Source organism: Hyperolius riggenbachi, chromosome 7, assembly GCF_040937935.1.
Source record: "Hyperolius riggenbachi isolate aHypRig1 chromosome 7, aHypRig1.pri, whole genome shotgun sequence".
Lineage (NCBI taxonomy): Eukaryota > Metazoa > Chordata > Amphibia > Anura > Hyperoliidae > Hyperolius > Hyperolius riggenbachi.
In genome coordinates, this window is record NC_090652.1 from 231,247,796 (window position 1) to 231,265,439 (window position 17,644).

The following is a 17,644-nucleotide window of genomic DNA, read 5'->3' on the forward strand; positions in this document are numbered from 1 at the left end:
GGCAATAGCCGCTCGGAGACCGAAGGCGGGGCGGAGCTCCGCCCTCCGAGCATGAGATGCGCGCGCACCATGCGCGCGATCTCATGCTAAACAGAGCCCCAGGACTTTACGCCAATCGGCGTTAGGCGGTCCTGGGGCTGCCGCCGCGGCCACGCCTACTGGCGTGACGCGGGCGGCAGAAGGTTAACAAGTCTTCATATATGTTTATCAAGAAGCTAGCTAAAGCAGAAGTAATAAGGTCGCATTGAACTACAATAACAGATCTATTACAGAGTGACAAAGTGCCCAGCAGACCAGCGTACTGACTGCTATGTCGGGCAGAGTCTGAAATGGGAGGCAGACACTTATGTGGACATCAGCCAATGGATGCAGACATGCAAACTCCCACACAGCTGAATGGTAATTAATAAATTCTGAGCTGGTCTGATCTGCTAGCTGACTGTGAATGCACAGGACTTTCATAACAAATACATGCAGTATTATGCAACAACATGCATGCAGGAAATCCAAAGTAATCTGGCTGCAGTTCAACTGCAGAAAGCAATTGGTGGAATGATGACAGCACCCTGAACTGCCCTGAACTGCATAGCGATTGCAAATGACAATGAGACTTATTGCGAATGCACAACCGAATGCAAGTAGATAAGCCAGAACTGCCCATTTGCAGCTCCACTGCAACCAACAGAACACGCTAAAGGAGGGATCCTGACACAATAAAAATTAGGTGACAAACGTAATATCAAAGTTCATTAAATAAAGAACATCATAGTTTGAGTGCTGGTTTTGCTTTAAATGTGCTGACTAATTATTTTATAGATAAAATAATTCAATTCACTTTTTCTCCTAAGTTTTCTCCTAGGAGATTATGTTTCATCTACTGTTTAAAATAAGTTTTCAGCACTTAAAATTGAAAAAGTACCAAAAAGTACCAAAACAATATCACCTAGTAGAAAACCTAGGACAAAAAGTGAATTGAATAAGGGCCAAAGGGCCTGATCCAATTCACTTCTTCCAAGTTTTTTCCTAGGAGATAATTTTTCATCTTTTGTTTAAAATAACTTATGCACTTAAAAAAGTAAATATAACCCCGCATTTCTTCTTTGCTCCAAAAAATTAAACACAGAGCTTGAAAGTTCAGTGCATTGAAATCTGGATGCATCCAAAGTTGTAGATAATGTTATCTTGTGTTTACTTAAATGTATCAAGTGCGGAATGTGACACATTCTCTGACTGTGCAGAAGCAGCTGGAGACAAAAAGACACTGACTGAAAGCATGTCTGCCTTCAATACATAATGAATAAAACCAGTTATTAATAAAATGCAAAGTCAGCTCACAAAGCAAAAAACTGTACTTTTGGGAACCTATACTTTCTAAATGAATAATAATACTAAATAACTAAAATAACTAAATAATAAATGCAAATATGATAACCGTATGGCATATAAAAAGTAGAAAAACCTGTTTTTTTTATTGAATATTATGTCAGGGTTTTAAACCGCTTTAAAGGCATTTTATTTATAATGTGACAATATCCCCTTTCCCCATCCCCTAACCTCTTCTGATTGGCCGCAGCCCACAGAGTTTGAATCCCCGCTGCACTGTCTGGCGCGGCGGGGCGGTGGCAGTACTTCAGACCAGAGGGGACCCGCACTGAAGACACAGGAGAGAGGTGTCCCTGCATGTTAGCGCTCATACAGGAAGTAAGATGTCACTACCTGTATACACACACAAGTAGTGACACACCGCTCTCCTGTGTCTTCAATGCGGGTCACCAATAGTCTGAAGACTGAAGTACTGCTACCGGACCTGCAGACCCTTATGGCTCTTTACTAAATCACCCTCCTTCTTTATGTTAGAACTGAGGCCACCAATTTCTGCAGTTTTTAAAGTGAGATATTATTCTATTCTTGCATGATGTAGAATTTGAGCTGCTGATCATTTTTTGTTGTTAATTTGGCCGTACATTTTGTTTTGTATTCCTTATTACATTGTTGTTCCTGCTGATACCTTGTACTGGCTGTGAAGGAGTCTTTCCATTGTGCATAAAAAAGAAACAGTTATTTATAGTTATCCAAGAGTGAGAAATTGTATTGCCATCTGCATTCGTTGGAAGATTTTTCCATCTTCCTGTAGTGTCACCAGTAACATTAGATACAATGGCAAAGGGGAAAAGACGCCAAGTGGAAATAAAATACGTTAAAAACAATTAAAACTGAAAAGTGTGAGGTGGCGTACCCCAATGAAGATCCATTTATATATAAGATGAATGGGAATTTATTATAAAGCACAGGCAACGCGTTTCGTGGAACTTTGCACACCTTTGCCAATAGATCCTGTCAGCCGCATATAGAGCGCCTCCCATGAAACCCGTTGCCTGTGCTTTATAATAACTTCCCATTCATCTTATATATGAACTGGTCTTCATTGGGGGAAGCCACCTCACACTTTTCAGTTTTAATTCTATTTAACATATTTTTTATTTCCACTGGGTGCCTCATCCCCTTTGTCTTGTGCCAAACCCGCCGCTTCCCCCTTTGGGAGGGGTACCACCACATCTGACCTCATTCGATGGTGCCACTACCTTATAGGTCATCAGAGTGTGTGTACCTTTTGCAAGAGTGCGACCATTTCCAGCTGCTGTGGTCGGATGCCCTTTTGCAATCCACCCTTGTGAGTATCATCCAAACACTACCCATCCCTTTCTGAATTTTCGTGATGTACTGTACCATTTGGGCTGTTGTCTCTGTGTTTTTTCCTTTAAGGGTACAGGCCTTTACACCCAACTACCACATATTGGATACAATAGCCCTTATTAAATTAACTTCGCTTCTTAGTTTATTTTTCATATTCTTTTTAAAATAACGTTTCAGCATTTTGCAATTGAAACAGACCAAAAAAGCAGGTGAAAAAAGGAATATCAAATATTTTCTTGCCTCCTGGATATATGCAATTCACTTTCACTTTTTCTCCTGAGTTTTCTCCTAGGTGATATTTTCACACCTTGTTATAAAATGCCCTTTAAACCACCAGCAAGCAAAAAAAAAAAAATACTCAAAATAATTTTAATAGTACTTTTGACCAACTTTTGGATATTTTTTCAATTGTAAAATGCTGAAAAGTTATTTTACAAATATTATGAAAATTATCTCCAGCCCCAGGCCCGTCTAATCCCGATCAGCGTAAAGTCCTGGGGCTTGCTTTTGCAGGCGATCGTGCACGCTGCACGTGCATCTCCTGCTTGGTAGGTGGAGCTTCGCTCCGCCTTCAGTCTTTCAGCGGCAATCGCTGCTAGGAGACTGTTAGATGGCGAAACCGCTGTCTAATTACCATATACAGCTCTGAAATCTAAGGCAGCGCTGTACTGGGGACAGCCGTGTGACACGGCTGTCCCCTCTGTAGGCAGGGACGTGATCAGCTGTCATAGGCTGAAGCCTATGACAGCTAATCACGCTGATTGGCTGGCAGGGGGAGGGAGGGCGATTTAAAAAATAAATAAAAATAGAGAAAAATATTTGAAAATAAAACAAATATTTATATTAAAAAAACAAACATCTGGGGAGTCATTAGACCCCACCAACAGAAAGCTCTGTTGGTGGGGAGAAAAGGGGGGGAATCACTTGTGTGCAGTTTTGTGCGCCCTGCAGCTTGACCTTAAAGCTGCAGTTGCCTATTTTTACAAAAAATGGCCTGGTCTTTAGGGGGGTTTAACACTGTGGTCCTCAAGAGGTTAAAAAGCATTTAATTTACAAGGTGTGAAAATATCACATTGGAAAAACCCAGGGGAAAAATAATTGAATAGGGGCCATAGTTTTTTTTAAAATTGGCCACAGCCAGTAATAACAATGACATGCAATCAAAAAGTTTAGGCAGATATTGACTCATATGCAATTCACCTTTCCAAAGTGTTGATATTTTCACACTTTGTCAATAAAACACCTTTTAAGACCCCAGCAAGTAAGAAAATACACAAACTCACTTTGACACTATTTTTTCTACTACTTTAGGTGCTTTTTCAATTGCAAAATGTGGAAATGTTATTTTAAAAAGAAAATGAAAAATTATCTCCTAGGAGAAAACTTAGGAGTAAAAGTGAATTGCATATGGACCATTGTTGCTAATTGCACGTTTATTCTCTAGGGCCCATATGCAACTCACTTTTTTCTCCTGCGCTTTCTCCTAGGTGATATTTTTACAACTTGTCATAAAATGCCTTTTACCCACTAGCAAGCAAGAAAATACTCAGAATGAATTTGATAGCACTTTCTTACCAACTTTTGGGTACTATTTCAATTGTAAGATTTTGTAAATTTAGTTTACAGAGAATATGAATATTATTTCCTAGGAGATAACTCAAGTGAACAAATTGATTGCATATGGGCCCAGAAGTATATTTAAGATTGCATTCCACAGAAGAGAAACACAATCTAGTGCACAATAGTGGGTGTGGCTCAGATATGAAAAAAGTGAAATCCCTCAATAAGATAACAGACATATATAAGAACCCAAGAAACAACTCATCTTAACTTTATCCAACACAAAGAAACATGTCAGGACTTTAACTCTGACTAAAACATAGTAGGGAAAATAGGAAAATATACATCAAGACATAGTACAAATAGGGCCTTATTTTATAGGAAAGAAAAATAAAAGAACGAAAAGGAATCCACAGCCGAAATATATTCAGGGCACCACTGCATTTTAAGTACAATTTCCATTTCCTAATTAAAAATGACTGATCATCCAACAAGACATGACAAATGTTTTATAAAGATAAAGGTTATACCTAAATTGTTGCATTCTAGCGTATGTCTGGCTAGCTTTGATAAAGTGCTGGGAGACTTGATCCTTCAATGTAAAAAGATACATGAGTAGCAAAGTAGTGATTTTTCTGTGTCAGAACTGGTAATAGGGGTATCCTTAGGAGTCCATCAACTGACAACACTGTCTAGATTAGACAGTCAGTTTCGTACAAAGAGTACAGAATAGAAGCTTGGAAACCAAAGTTTAATTAGGCAAACGACAAAGCACAAAAGTGGAAAATTTGAAAAAGCGGATTGCTGCCATTTTGTTCATTGCAACAGCACCGTGATTAGCATGTAAATCGCAGTGAGGTTTTTCCACTACTGCTATTTGTTTTTGTTCGAATACACCTGATGGTTCATGGAGCAATCAAGGTAGTGGTAATTGAAGGAAATGTGATCGCAGTGTGATTGCGTATGCAATCACAGTGCAATTTTATATGTGATCACAGCACAATTATGTATGCAGTTGCATTTACTAGTGGAAAAGGAGCTTCACAGGGTCTAGTCCTTTTTACTAGGAAGAGCAAAGCCAACTAGATATCAACAGCATCCATACAGTAGACAGGGCAGCCAAAAGAGTGCAAAGAAGAGTCGTTCAAGGTGATGGAAGTGACATGCTAAAGCTAAATGATAAAGCAGGGACTAGGACCAAATGGTCAGGGTCTAGAATCAGAATACAGGTATCCAGGATGTGGACTGTGATACTTGCTTATGGGAATATCAGGTCATCTGTTACAAATGACAAGGTCGTGTGTCCCCTCCACAACACCCGAATACCACGATTCCTCTAGGGGTAATTAAAGTTTATGCACACAACACTGGGAGAAAAATTGGGGGACAAAAGGTTTGCAGACAATGTTACTCAGACATAGAGAGCCCAAAGTTGACATGTGAAGATAGTGACTGATATCTAGTTAACTAAACACAGTCTAAAACAGCACAAGTAGGTCACCAAGCCAGGGATATCTGTTATTACCTAACTGCATAAATATGTGTCAACTACTAACCGGGCATGGATGATTTGTTTCTTTAATCAAAGTGATGTTCTGTGAATGCTTTGTTTGTTTCCAATGCCTATGTGTTCTGCATTATCTACAGTCCAGTCATCAGATTACTTGAAGCCCACTTGGAGTCTTCTTCACCAGCAGAACACAACTAGTTAAGCTTGGCAGATTCCCCTGACGAGTAAGACTCACCAATAGAGGTGTCCCCTAAGGGTGTGTACTGTCCCAAAGTATGCTCTTTCTGTATACAAACAACGTTCAAGGCCTTGAGTACCAAAAACAATTCCGAATGCGCCACTGTCTTATTAGACCAAAAAAAGCTGATTTTGATATTATCAAAATTTTGCTTTTCATTTGCTCAGAGTACAGGTAAAAGTGATATCATTTCTAATTGGTCTCAGCAGGTTATCACACTTTTCTATATATCCTACTAAATAAGGGCTTTAGGGCCCAATCCAATTCACTATGGCATGGCCCATATGCAATTAACTTTTTCTCCTATGTTTTTTCCCAGGAAATATCTTTCATCTTCTGTTTACAATAACATTTTGAGCAATTTGCAATTGAAAAATTCAAAAAATGTATTTGAAAAAGTACTTCTTAAATTATTTTCAGTATTTTCTTGCTTGCTGGTGATTTAAAATGCATATTACTGACACATTTGAAAGGATCATCTTGGAGAAAACGTAGGAGAAAAAGTTAATTGCATATTGGCCCGTATGCAATTTTTCTCCTTAGTTTTCTTCAAGTTGATATTTTCACCCCTTGTCAATACAACACCTTTAAAACCACTAGAAAGCAATACAATATATAGAATCATTTTGATATTACGTTTGTTTGTTTGTTTTTTACTACTTTTGGTACTTTTTTAAATGTGAAATGCTGCAAAGTTTTTTTTAAAGAGAAGATGAAAAATTTTCACCTAGGGGAAAACTTAGGAGAAAAAGTCAACTGGCCTTTATGCAATTAACTTTCTCTCCTCAGTTTTCTCCTAGGAGATCAATTTTCTTCTATTTAAACTTTTAGGCACTTTGCAATTAAAAAAAATACCAAAAATTAGGTGAAAAAATTACCATCAATTTTTTTTCTGAGTGTTCCTTGCTTGTTGGTGGCTTAAACTACATTTTATTTATAACGTGAAAATATCACCCAGGGTAAAACTTAGGAAAAATGTGAACTGGATCAGCTTATTAGTGTCTACATTTTTATAATACAATGGTCACTGAAAACAGAAGACTAGAACCTACCTGTTGAGGTCCCATATCTTGCTGTTATTATCCAGGGAACAGGAAGCTATGAAGTCCCCACATGTGTGCCAGGAGCAGCCCCACACGGCATGTGTATGCCCTTCCAGTGTCAGGATACATTCTGACTTTGCAAAGTCCCAGATGCGAACAGTTGTATCACCTGAGGATGTTGCCAGCTTGGAGCCACTGTGTGAGAGAAAAATGAATACATTTACATGTTGATGAATTATCCTAAATCTCAGGGAATCATTATTGCAAATAAACTATGCTCAATATAACTGTCACATGCAATTATGTTTTAAAAAAAGAAAATGATGGCCTTAAAGGAAATGCTGTTGAAAACAAAGAAAACCCTGAGAATCCCCTATAAGGAGATAGACTGGCCCAAAACCTGTTGGTTCTGTCAGATTTTAACTGCCTACGTTTTTGTGGTAGTGGTCCTTTAAGAAATCTAGGACTTTGAGTCATATCAATCTCTACATGCCTACTGGGACCTTTTTATCAATGTAAAAATTAATCAAAGCAAAATAAAGCATGAGATCAGCCTGCCACATTTCAATCCTTAGACTGCCGCGGATATGTGGACATCTATAGGTGTTCTGCGTTTTTGCATGCACAAGCCACGGACGTGTAAAGGCATTTTAGTACAAAAGTACCTCCACCTACAGCAGACACCTATAGGCATTTTTTGTGTTCCTACATTTCTTTGCCACGGATGTCTACAAGGCATTTAGTACATTGTTTTGGCTCAGTGCCAACATTGTACTTTGCTTAAAATATGCAAATAATTCTAAGATTATGCAGAATTATCCAAATGCTACTACAAATCTATGCAGTTTACAAATGGAACAATCAAATGCTTTCACTGCAAGATTTGATTCGTTCATTTTACAATAGATTTTCATAATAAGTAACATAAGTCTGCATCATTATAATTAGCACAATTCTCTAACACTCCTAGAAAAATGTGACGTTCAGCTAAAGTTAAATTCTCAGACAGGAAGAAGTGGGCTTGCTGCAACATGTAAAGGCAATTGTGTTTCACAGTGGAAATGGGCCCTATTGCCTTTGACCAGTACATTTAGTGAAAACATGTTTTTGAATACCCACATTTTGGGGAAAAATTAATTACTATTCCCATATTTGCTCATTGATAGTGTAATGCTTGGGGGGTATACTTTCTGAGTGAGCGTGTGTGCTTAAGACTATGTAGCTAGGTAATGGAAGAGGCTCCATAGGTGACCACAGGAGCAATGAACAAGAGAGAAAGATTGCCCAGAGCAACTGCAGCTCTGGGCCACCTATCATGCTAGATGTTATGTGATACAATACACAACAGACGTGGTTGGTAACAGGCTTGGGTCATACACAATAGATCAGATGGCAGTGGTACAGTGGACTAGACAGAATCAGAGTCAGTAGACTAAGGTCAAACGCGTTAGATCCGATGGATGCGGTACAAAGGACTAGGCAAGAGAATGATCAGTAAAGCTAAGGTCATATCTAAGTCAGTCTGGCAGTCGCATTGCAATACATTAATTGAGTAATGAAAGTCGCATTAATATACAATGGCTGCTTAGTGCGATGCCGCACTAATCCTCAGGCTGAGTAACAAGACAAACAGTCAGACAGACGGAATGCTTTGCCAATCTAGTCGCTGCCCCAGCGATGGTAAACATTCACATTGACATAGACAAGAGAAACAGGTAGGAGCGTAACTAATAGCAACTGCTGCTTTAGTTATGTCCTCAGGAACAAGGCAAGAAGGATAACTACCAGTCACCAGCGTGGTGAAGGCAGTCTCCAATTAGCAGGATAGTGGACTCCACTGACCCCCGGGTTCAGCAAACATCCAGCAGGCATGGAAATAAAAAACAAGGCAATACACAATACTTTCACAGCATGGACCCAGCAACCACTCAGGGAGCTGTGCGCTATGTCGGGCGGAGTCTGAAATGGGAGGCAGACTTTTATGTGTACATCAGCCAATGGATGCAGACATTCAAATTTCCACAGAGCTGAATGGTAATCACTCAATCGTGAGCTAGCTTGACCACAAGCCGCCAGCCGACTGTGAAAAACGACTCTCATAACAAACATTCATGCAATATTATGCAACAATATGCATGTAGGAAATCCAGGGCTATCTGGCTGCAGTTCAACTGCAGCAAGCAATAGGAGGATTCATCACAGCATCCTCAACTGCTCTGAACTGCAGACTGATTGCAAATGACAATGAGACTTATTGTGAATGTGCAACCGAATACAAGCACATAAGTCAGAACTGCCCGGTTGCAGTTCCACTGCAACCAACAGAACATGCTACAGGAGAGATCCTGACAGATAGTGACAAAAAAAAGCAGGAGAGAGAAGCCCAACAAATGTTGTATATTTATAGATAGCACATTGTGACAGATAGGATGGGCTTTATTTACAAAGGTTTCCTAAAGATGAAAAATGATGGAGAACGGTGCAGAACCTAAATGGTCTAGAAAACCAGGACTGAATTTTCAAACTCATCCATTAGGTGGCAAACCTGCAAAATCCTGATTTGGATCCTTTAAGACCACAGCAAAGGAATTCTAAAAATATATTGAAAAATGAATTATGTGCATATGACCCGGCAGTAAGTGGCAAATTTAGGCATATTTGTGGTACAGCTTAGTTTTTCCACTCATTACAAGCCCTGAAGAGGTTTTCATAAACCAGGGTCTATAGCACAAGGCCACAGCTTTCTCTTACACATGATTCAATAGTCCCTTTAACCTGTAATCAATCATATATTTTTTTAACTGTCAAGTTTATCTCCCATACAAGTGTGTCAACAGTACTGTTTGTAGACTGGATTTGCCAAGTCTCTCATCCTGCTTTTTGTATAATTAGTTCACAATTGTTCCCACAGGTCTGTGCAGAGTGCAAAAACCTGCAGATAATCTTTCAGTGTTGTTTTGCTTGCTGAGCGAAAACTGTCCACCTGTCCATCTGTTTTTCCATTGATGCATTTTTCTATGCTTTTTGTTCATGCATGACAGAAGTTAGAAAGAGAGACAAGCTAACATTGACATTTGTCATCAGAAAAGTTGACTGCTATGGAAGATAAATATCCAATTCCTTTGCTGATGATACATTTGGAATTCACCTAGCTTTCTGTATACAGGTTAACAGTCATAGAGAAAGGGAAGGAAGGAAAATATCCCCAAAAACACCAGTAACAATAAAAACCCCAAAACTAAAAAAAGACCCAAAACTAAAGAAATACTAAAGTGATGGCCAAAAAGCTTGTTTTATGATAAAAGGAATCTACAAGGCTGTTCAATAACAGTAAAGACTAAATATCCTAATAAATCTGGCAACACACAGCCAGACAATAGTCTGGTCCAGATTGATAGTCTCAGGCAATATCAGCCATGGTGTACTAGGGAATGACTTGCAAGACTGGCAGACTGCATTTTGAGATTTCCAATTTCCAGTACTGCAAATATTTCTGGAAGAATATATTTTTCCAGCTTAAAAATACTTCCAGAGGGCTTGTCGGTAATCACATTGGGGCTGCGTTCTTCTTCAGGCACGAGTGTGGCTGTACTGCATCTACGCGAGAATGGTTGTACTGCAGCTAATGTCTACTCGTTCCAGAAAGGAGTGAGCCCGATGTTAAGGAGGGTCCTCTGAGCGGTGGGGGACCGGAGGACAGGGTGAGAAGCCTCTTGAGGATCCAGAGACTTACCTCTCCTTAGCTAAGCACAGCGGAAACTTGGGTTATGAGCATAATTCGTTCCGGAGACATGCTTGTAATCCAAAGCACTCTTATATCAAAGTGAATTTCTCCATAAAGATTAATGGAAACCCTGTTGATTCGTTCCACAGTCCAAATAGTAAAATAGCATAACATAAAAATTTAAATAAAACTTTCACTATAACTAACAGAATTATTGCAATCTGTTGGCTCAGCCCAGCCTTTTTTTGTGTGTGGCTTTAACAAGGAACTTATCCAAAGACGGTTACTTTTAAGGATTTCATGGAAATGTGACTTTGCAGTCTCTACACTCAGATTAAGTATAATTAAGTACAATCCTGCGGCGCCAAAGGGAGAAGCTCAGTTGTGATGATGTGTCACATGTATACTGTTTTTTGTTTTTTGCTTGTATATCAAGACGTTGCATGTATATCAAGTCAAAATTTAACAAAATTTTTGCTTGTGTTGCAAAGCGCTCTTAAACCAAGTTGCTCTCAAGCCTCTTTCACACCAAGACGTTGCGTTTCAGGGGACATTAAGGTTGCATAACGTGCCCCTAACGCAACGCATGGTGGTGTTGAAGTTGGACGTCAGATTGAGCCGCGTTATGAGGCTCTTGGTGCTATCCTGGGAAGTCCGGATCTTTTCAATGATTCAGATGATTCGAATCGGATCATTGAAAAGATCCGGATCTTTGAACCAAATCTTTGGATGATTTTACTAGGGAAGCAGGAAGCAGGGGTGCAGAAGAGTGAGAGGTGCAGGAGAATGAAGGCACATTGAGGGTGCTAATGGGGAAGGGAGAGATGCAGCAGGAAGATTGTGCTTGTGCACAGAAGCTGCGGTTCCTGTTTCTTCCAGACATCCACTGTGAACCGAATCCTTCATTGTGATGATCCGGATGATTCCACTCACAAAAAAAATCAGAATTGTTTATGATCTGGACAACACTACAGTGCAGTGAATATTAATTAGCCATGTGGCTAGGAACAATAGCGGACTCTCCCCTTACTGAGCATGTGCAAACAGTCTAACACAACTAAAACCACCTGTAACGCACAGCATGCTGCACTTTCTTTGAACGTCCAGCGTTACACTGTAACGCAACGTGGGCACTGTGAACAGCTCATTGATTTTTCATTACTATGAGTTGGGCTGCGTTACAGGCTGCTCTAACGTGCGCCTGTAACGTCCCACTGTGAAAGCAGCTTCAATCCAAGGTTTTACTGTATTTGTTTTTTAAACTTATTTAGCTCGGTTTCTCTTTAATATTGTGGTATATTTGAGCACCTGGCGTAACTAGCTTTGAGGTTATACACATACGGACATCAAACTCTGTCACTAAATGACATCACAACGAAAATATATGTCCTGGATGTGAGCCTTAATGCTGAATCAGTTAAACTTTTCAAAACAACAGTATCTCTTCCGCTTGCAGTACAGGGAGTAATAGAGGAACAGATTTAATTCAAATTAAGGTTTGTTTTCAGCCGCATTAGGATGAAACACAGTACAACGAGTACAGCGTCATATTAATTTAAGTGCAGCAGAAAATGAAATAAGACTATAAATCTGTGTTCCTTTCCTGTTGCTGGTGAACTTGATTTTATATCAAACTATTTCTGTTTCTATTTGACTTGTTTTATAGCAAAAAAAGAAATGTTGATTTATTTCATTTACAGTGAAGCAGATGGCCATGGAAGCCAAGCATCTCTGCAACATTTATTTTAGCGGTAATGTGATTGTTCTGCCTCATTCTTCTGGCAAAGCCGAGCTGCCCAATAAATGTGCAGCGGCGCACGTACTCCTGCGCAGAAGCTCGTCTCTCTATCAGGAAGTCTGCTCGGATGCTATTTCTGTACAAAAATTGCAGGTCTAACGAAATAGGATTTTCAAGAGGCCACGTAATTGAGAGTGTGATGCTTATTACTACGATGATTACACCAATATTTACAGACATTTATAGCAGATGCGGGTAACCAAAATTGCTGCAAACAACATGCAAATCACTTCTGAAAGAAAGAGCAACCAATTAAATTTTCTTTTTTTCATTTAAAAAGGTAAAACCTGGTGGCTGGGCATCTGTTCCACTTCATTAGCTCCTCTCTTTTTGAAGTAAACATGAAAGAATAACAAAATGGACTGTTTAAAGAGGTACCGCAATGACAAAGTACAATAAAATACATTATTAGGATGCGTACGAGAGGAATCGGCGCGGGAGACTTGGGCGCAGGATACAACCGGTATATGGCTGATCTGGCGTCTGCACAAGTTCCCGAACGTGTTAAATACTATTCCCCCTCCAGGCCGCCATAGAGGGTGGGGAATGAAACAATTTGGCTTTCAGCAATTGCTGGATGCCGAATTATTGTGTTTTAAAAGTAACTTCAGCTCCGTCTTCTGACGGCACCAAAGTTACTACCTGTGCACTGCTATAGCCGTAATTCCTATTACGGCCTATGGTGGCGCCGGCTGTGCCCAAGTCTCCTGCACTGGATTCACTGTGTTTGATTAGGACACCCAATTTGATGTTAACTATCCTGGTTTCAGCATCCGAAACGATTGCTTTATGTATATATCGCTGTATATTGGTATGTAATCCCACTGTCTCAATTATGTTTAGCCTACGCTATTTAGTTATGCAGCCTTCTGTCCCAGTGCACTTCAGGAGAACAGGGCTCATAGGGGATTAACTTTTTCCTCTGAGTTTTCTCCTAGGTGATATTTTCACACCGTATTATTAAAATGCATTTTGAGCCACCAGCAAGCAAGAAAGTACTCAGAATAATTTTGACAGTACTTTGTCACATACTTTTAGTATCTTTTCAATTCGAGACAGTGCTGAAAAGTTATTTTAAACAGAAGATGAAAAAGTATCTCCTAGGATATCTCCTGGATACAAGGTCCAGAGGCTTCCCGCTTCTTAGGTGCCTGTTTTTTTACCTGAGCCTCTCCTCCGGTTCAGTTTGAAAATAAATAAACATAGTAGCCTCCATATAACTTTCACTTCAGTTGTCTTTAAAACCAAATGTCTGGTTTATATATGACCCTTAAAAAAAGGTTAAAGAACAATTGGAAACACTGGAGAGCATACAGTAAGTGCTGCAGCAAACCTGGGTTGGTTTTTTTTTCAATTATTTGAAAAATTTGAAACCCTTGCCTGGGTCTAGCAAGAACATTGCTGAAAGGTTAGGGAACTACAGTTCATTCTACTGCAGTCACTTTCAGGTGCCACATTAAGATGTTATGCTTAATAAGCCCAGAGCTGCATGGATTTATTTAAGAAGAAAAAAAAGAGTACGCCTTACGGGGTTATGCATCAAAAAGAGGTTGAGTCCTGTATGTGATACTCTTTTTATCTGCACTCACAGTAGTTTCTTGAAAGATTAGCTTTTTGAAATGTTTTCCTTTATGAATTCCCAAGTAAGGACTCAACTTCCAAACTTTTAAAGATAAAAGAATACCTTGTGAACACATTTTGAATGCAAGGAGAGAAAGGAAACTGAATCACAGATTGCTGTAATAGGCATTTTAAGATAGGAGGAGGCAAATCTAGTAATTTCCAAACATAGTCAATCTGCCCCACTTTTCTATCGTAGTCTACATCTGAAAGCTCGTTGCCATCTGGTTCCAAGTGCACACTGGTCATGATCACTGTGCCCACACCCATTTGTTAGATCTGATCCTGCAGATAGCTTAACTTTAACTTGAGGCTTATACTTTAAAGAGAAAATGTAACCAAGGATTGAACTTCATCCCAATCAGTAGCTGATACCCCCTTTCCTATAAGAAATCTTTTCCTTTTTTCAAACTGATCATCAGGGGGCTCTATATGGCTAATAATGTGGTGAAACCCCTCCCACAGTATGATGTCAGCACCAGGGTGCTGACATCACACTGCCAAACATACATCATCTCTTTCCACAGACATCAACTGCCAGTAGTAAAAATGTTGCCACGTGATAAATGTCAGAATGTAAATCAGGGAGAGGAAAGATTTTACAATGGGCAAACATCGACTAAATCATTTATAAATAATTATTGTAAAAATGAAGCACTTTTTTATTACATTATTTTCACTGGAGTTCCTCTTTAGATGTCAGAGGTTTTCGAGTCTCTATCACCACAGCCAAGGGCACTTTTGCTGTTTTTATTGACCTGAGGAAGCGAGTAATATCCCCCAAATGCATTGTCTAAACCCTATTTCTGTGCAATAAATATTCAAAAGATACATTGAGCTGTATTGGCTATTTTATCTACAGGAGAGGTACGGGCACTACCAATTCTCTCCTAATTCATTTATTTTACGGATTTTATTTTTTCGGCGCCTCCAACCACCAGTAATACTTTAAGAATTTATTTTTTAAAAACATGCATTAGAAGATTAAAAAAAACAAGTAACACTTCCACAGACGTGTTTACGTGTGTTTTTCTGCCTTGCATATCGAAATAAAAGTTTATGCAGTATTTATGATTATTTTTCCAATGTTTCGTTTTCCTCCAGTGTATCAATTCACAATGTAAAAAAAAAAGCACCAAAAGTAAACCTAAATGTAGAGAAACAGATGAAAAAAGCATCACTTTACCTGCATTTTTAATCTCCTTTTTTATGTGTAGCAGAGAATGCCCGTGGAGAGCAATGTGTGATCTCTCTGCACTTCCTATCTTTGCAATATTAATCCATACACTCCCAGTGCGGTCTCTTGCCTGCAATTCTTCTACAGCAACACAGTTATGATACTCCATTCTTATCTTGCTGATTTCTCTGCTACTTTTGCTGCTGTCGGTTAAGTTGAAGTTCTAATTTTGTTTTAAAGAGGCACTGTAGTGCCACATAATAGAGTGCATTAAATGAATCAGGCTACCCACTTTTACATCAAGTATCCTGGTTTCAGCATCAGAAACACTTCCTACATCAATATATTGCTGTATATTGGTATGTAGCCATGCCCCCCCAGTGATGTCACAGCCTTGGCTGTTTATCTATGTGGAATTTTCCTACTAGAGCATTCTGGAAGACCAGCTTGGCCCAGGCAAACCAAGCAGCCACTTGTAGCCTCACCCACTACAGAGGCCAACCCAGTATAGATTGTCCACCCCCTGTATAGGTAGCAAAGGTGTAACATCCCATGCTCAATCATAAAGGGCATGAGGGGGCAGTTTGGCTATCTATACCGGGGGGGCTACCAATACTGGGGGAGTATTATTCAGGTAGCCAAAGTGCCCCCCAAGTATAGATTGACCACCACCCTGTAAAGGTAGCAAAGCTGAAACATCCCATGCTCACCGATAATGGGCATGGGGGGGGGTACCCTGGCTACCTATACTGAGGGTGGCTACCTATACTGGGAGAACGCCTTGGCTACCTGTACTGAGGGTGGCTACCTATAATGGAGAGCTACCTATTTTGAAGAGACACCTTTGGCTACCTATTATTCTGGGGGAAGGGGCCTCTTACTAGGAAGGGTAGAAGGGCCACAGGGAAGCACCCGTGGAGACCAGGTATTGTTCTGTCTGACTTACAGGACTCTCAGTTGTGTTCCCACTTGAGCTGATAATGGCCATTTTTGTCCGTTTGCCAGGGAGGAACAAAAGAAGGCACAAGATGGATACAAGGGGGACATAATAATTGGGGGGATTGAGGGGAGAAGATCCACAGGATGCCCCTGCACCATTGATGTACCAGGTTAAGTATATTTTGTTTTAACCCTGTTTTTTGTTCTCTAAACCTAGGTTTATCTTATGTTCCGGAGCATCTTATGGTTTGAAAAATACAGTATATGGAGGCTGCCATATTTATTTCCTTTTAAACAATACCAGTTGCCTGGATAGCCTCAGGATCCTATTGAGGCTTCCCTCAGCGCTGTGATGTCCAACCTCACATCTCCTCTTTCATCAATGCGACAGAGAGCTTTTCAAATTGCTAGCGCTTAGAAAAGCACTTGCAGTGTGAACCAGCCCTTCGGTAGACTGTTTCCATTAAGTTAGGCATAGCACAACCATGGATGGTAGATGCATAGTTGTAATGGGATTCACCTGGCTGTGAACCTCAGAAACAAATTGTGAGAATCTGCTCAGCTGCCTGTGCAGGCAGGCAGCTTTTTTGACCACTGTTCAGGTCTGCATTCTGCAGGTCTCTTTAAGAGAGACTTTTTGTCAGTATTGCAGCTTGCTGCTGAGGAATTTGCATACATTCGTTATGCAAATCCCCTACCTGCCTCCTGTGATGACTGGCAGTATAAAGGTTGGGATTACCCACAGTCCTTTGCTGGTCATTCCTTCAGGGTTTGTAGTAAACACTCCTAGAGAGTGTCAGTCATGCTACTTCTTGTTGAAGTTATCTTAGAGTAATTCTGGGGACTGCACTAGGCAGTTTCTTTAGTGCCGTTAGGATTGCTTATCTGTTTGTTTGTCTGTTGCGACTGTCCTGTCCCAGCGGTGGTTGATAGGAAGTCGTTCTGTGTGTCTGGGTGCTAACCGGAACAGCGGTTGTTACTGGTAGCCGCTTCTGATCTGTCTTCCCTGGATCGCACTCGCCTTGCGCTAGTGCTGTGGATCCTTCTGTTCTGTCTACCTGGATCGCACTCGCCTTGAGCTAGTGCTGTGAATCCTTCTGATCTGTCTTCTTGGATCGCACTAGTCTCTGGAGCTGGTGCTGTGGATCCTCCTGTTCTGTCTACATGGATCGCACTCGCCCTGAGCTAGTGCTGTGGATCCTTCTGATCTGTCTTCTTGGACCGCACTAGTCTCTGGAGCTGGTGCTGTGGATCCTTCTGTTCTGTCTACCTGGATCGCACTCGCCTTGAGCTAGTGCTGTGGATCCTTCTGATCTGTCTTCTTGGATTGCACTAGTCTCT

The 17,644-nt window shown here is 40.3% G+C and overlaps 1 protein-coding gene across 3 annotated transcripts in view; it reads right to left on the reverse strand.

The window, feature by feature from the left end:
- SPAG16 (sperm associated antigen 16) overlaps window positions 1-17,644 on the reverse strand; it is a 1,402,284-nt gene that overhangs the window by 696,164 nt on the left and 688,476 nt on the right. For all 3 annotated transcript variants that reach the window (XM_068245386.1, XM_068245387.1, XM_068245389.1), the window contains exon 12: window positions 7,055-7,240. In XM_068245386.1, coding sequence (XP_068101487.1) covers window positions 7,055-7,240 — 186 coding nt within the window. The remainder of the gene's footprint in view (window positions 1-7,054; window positions 7,241-17,644) is intronic.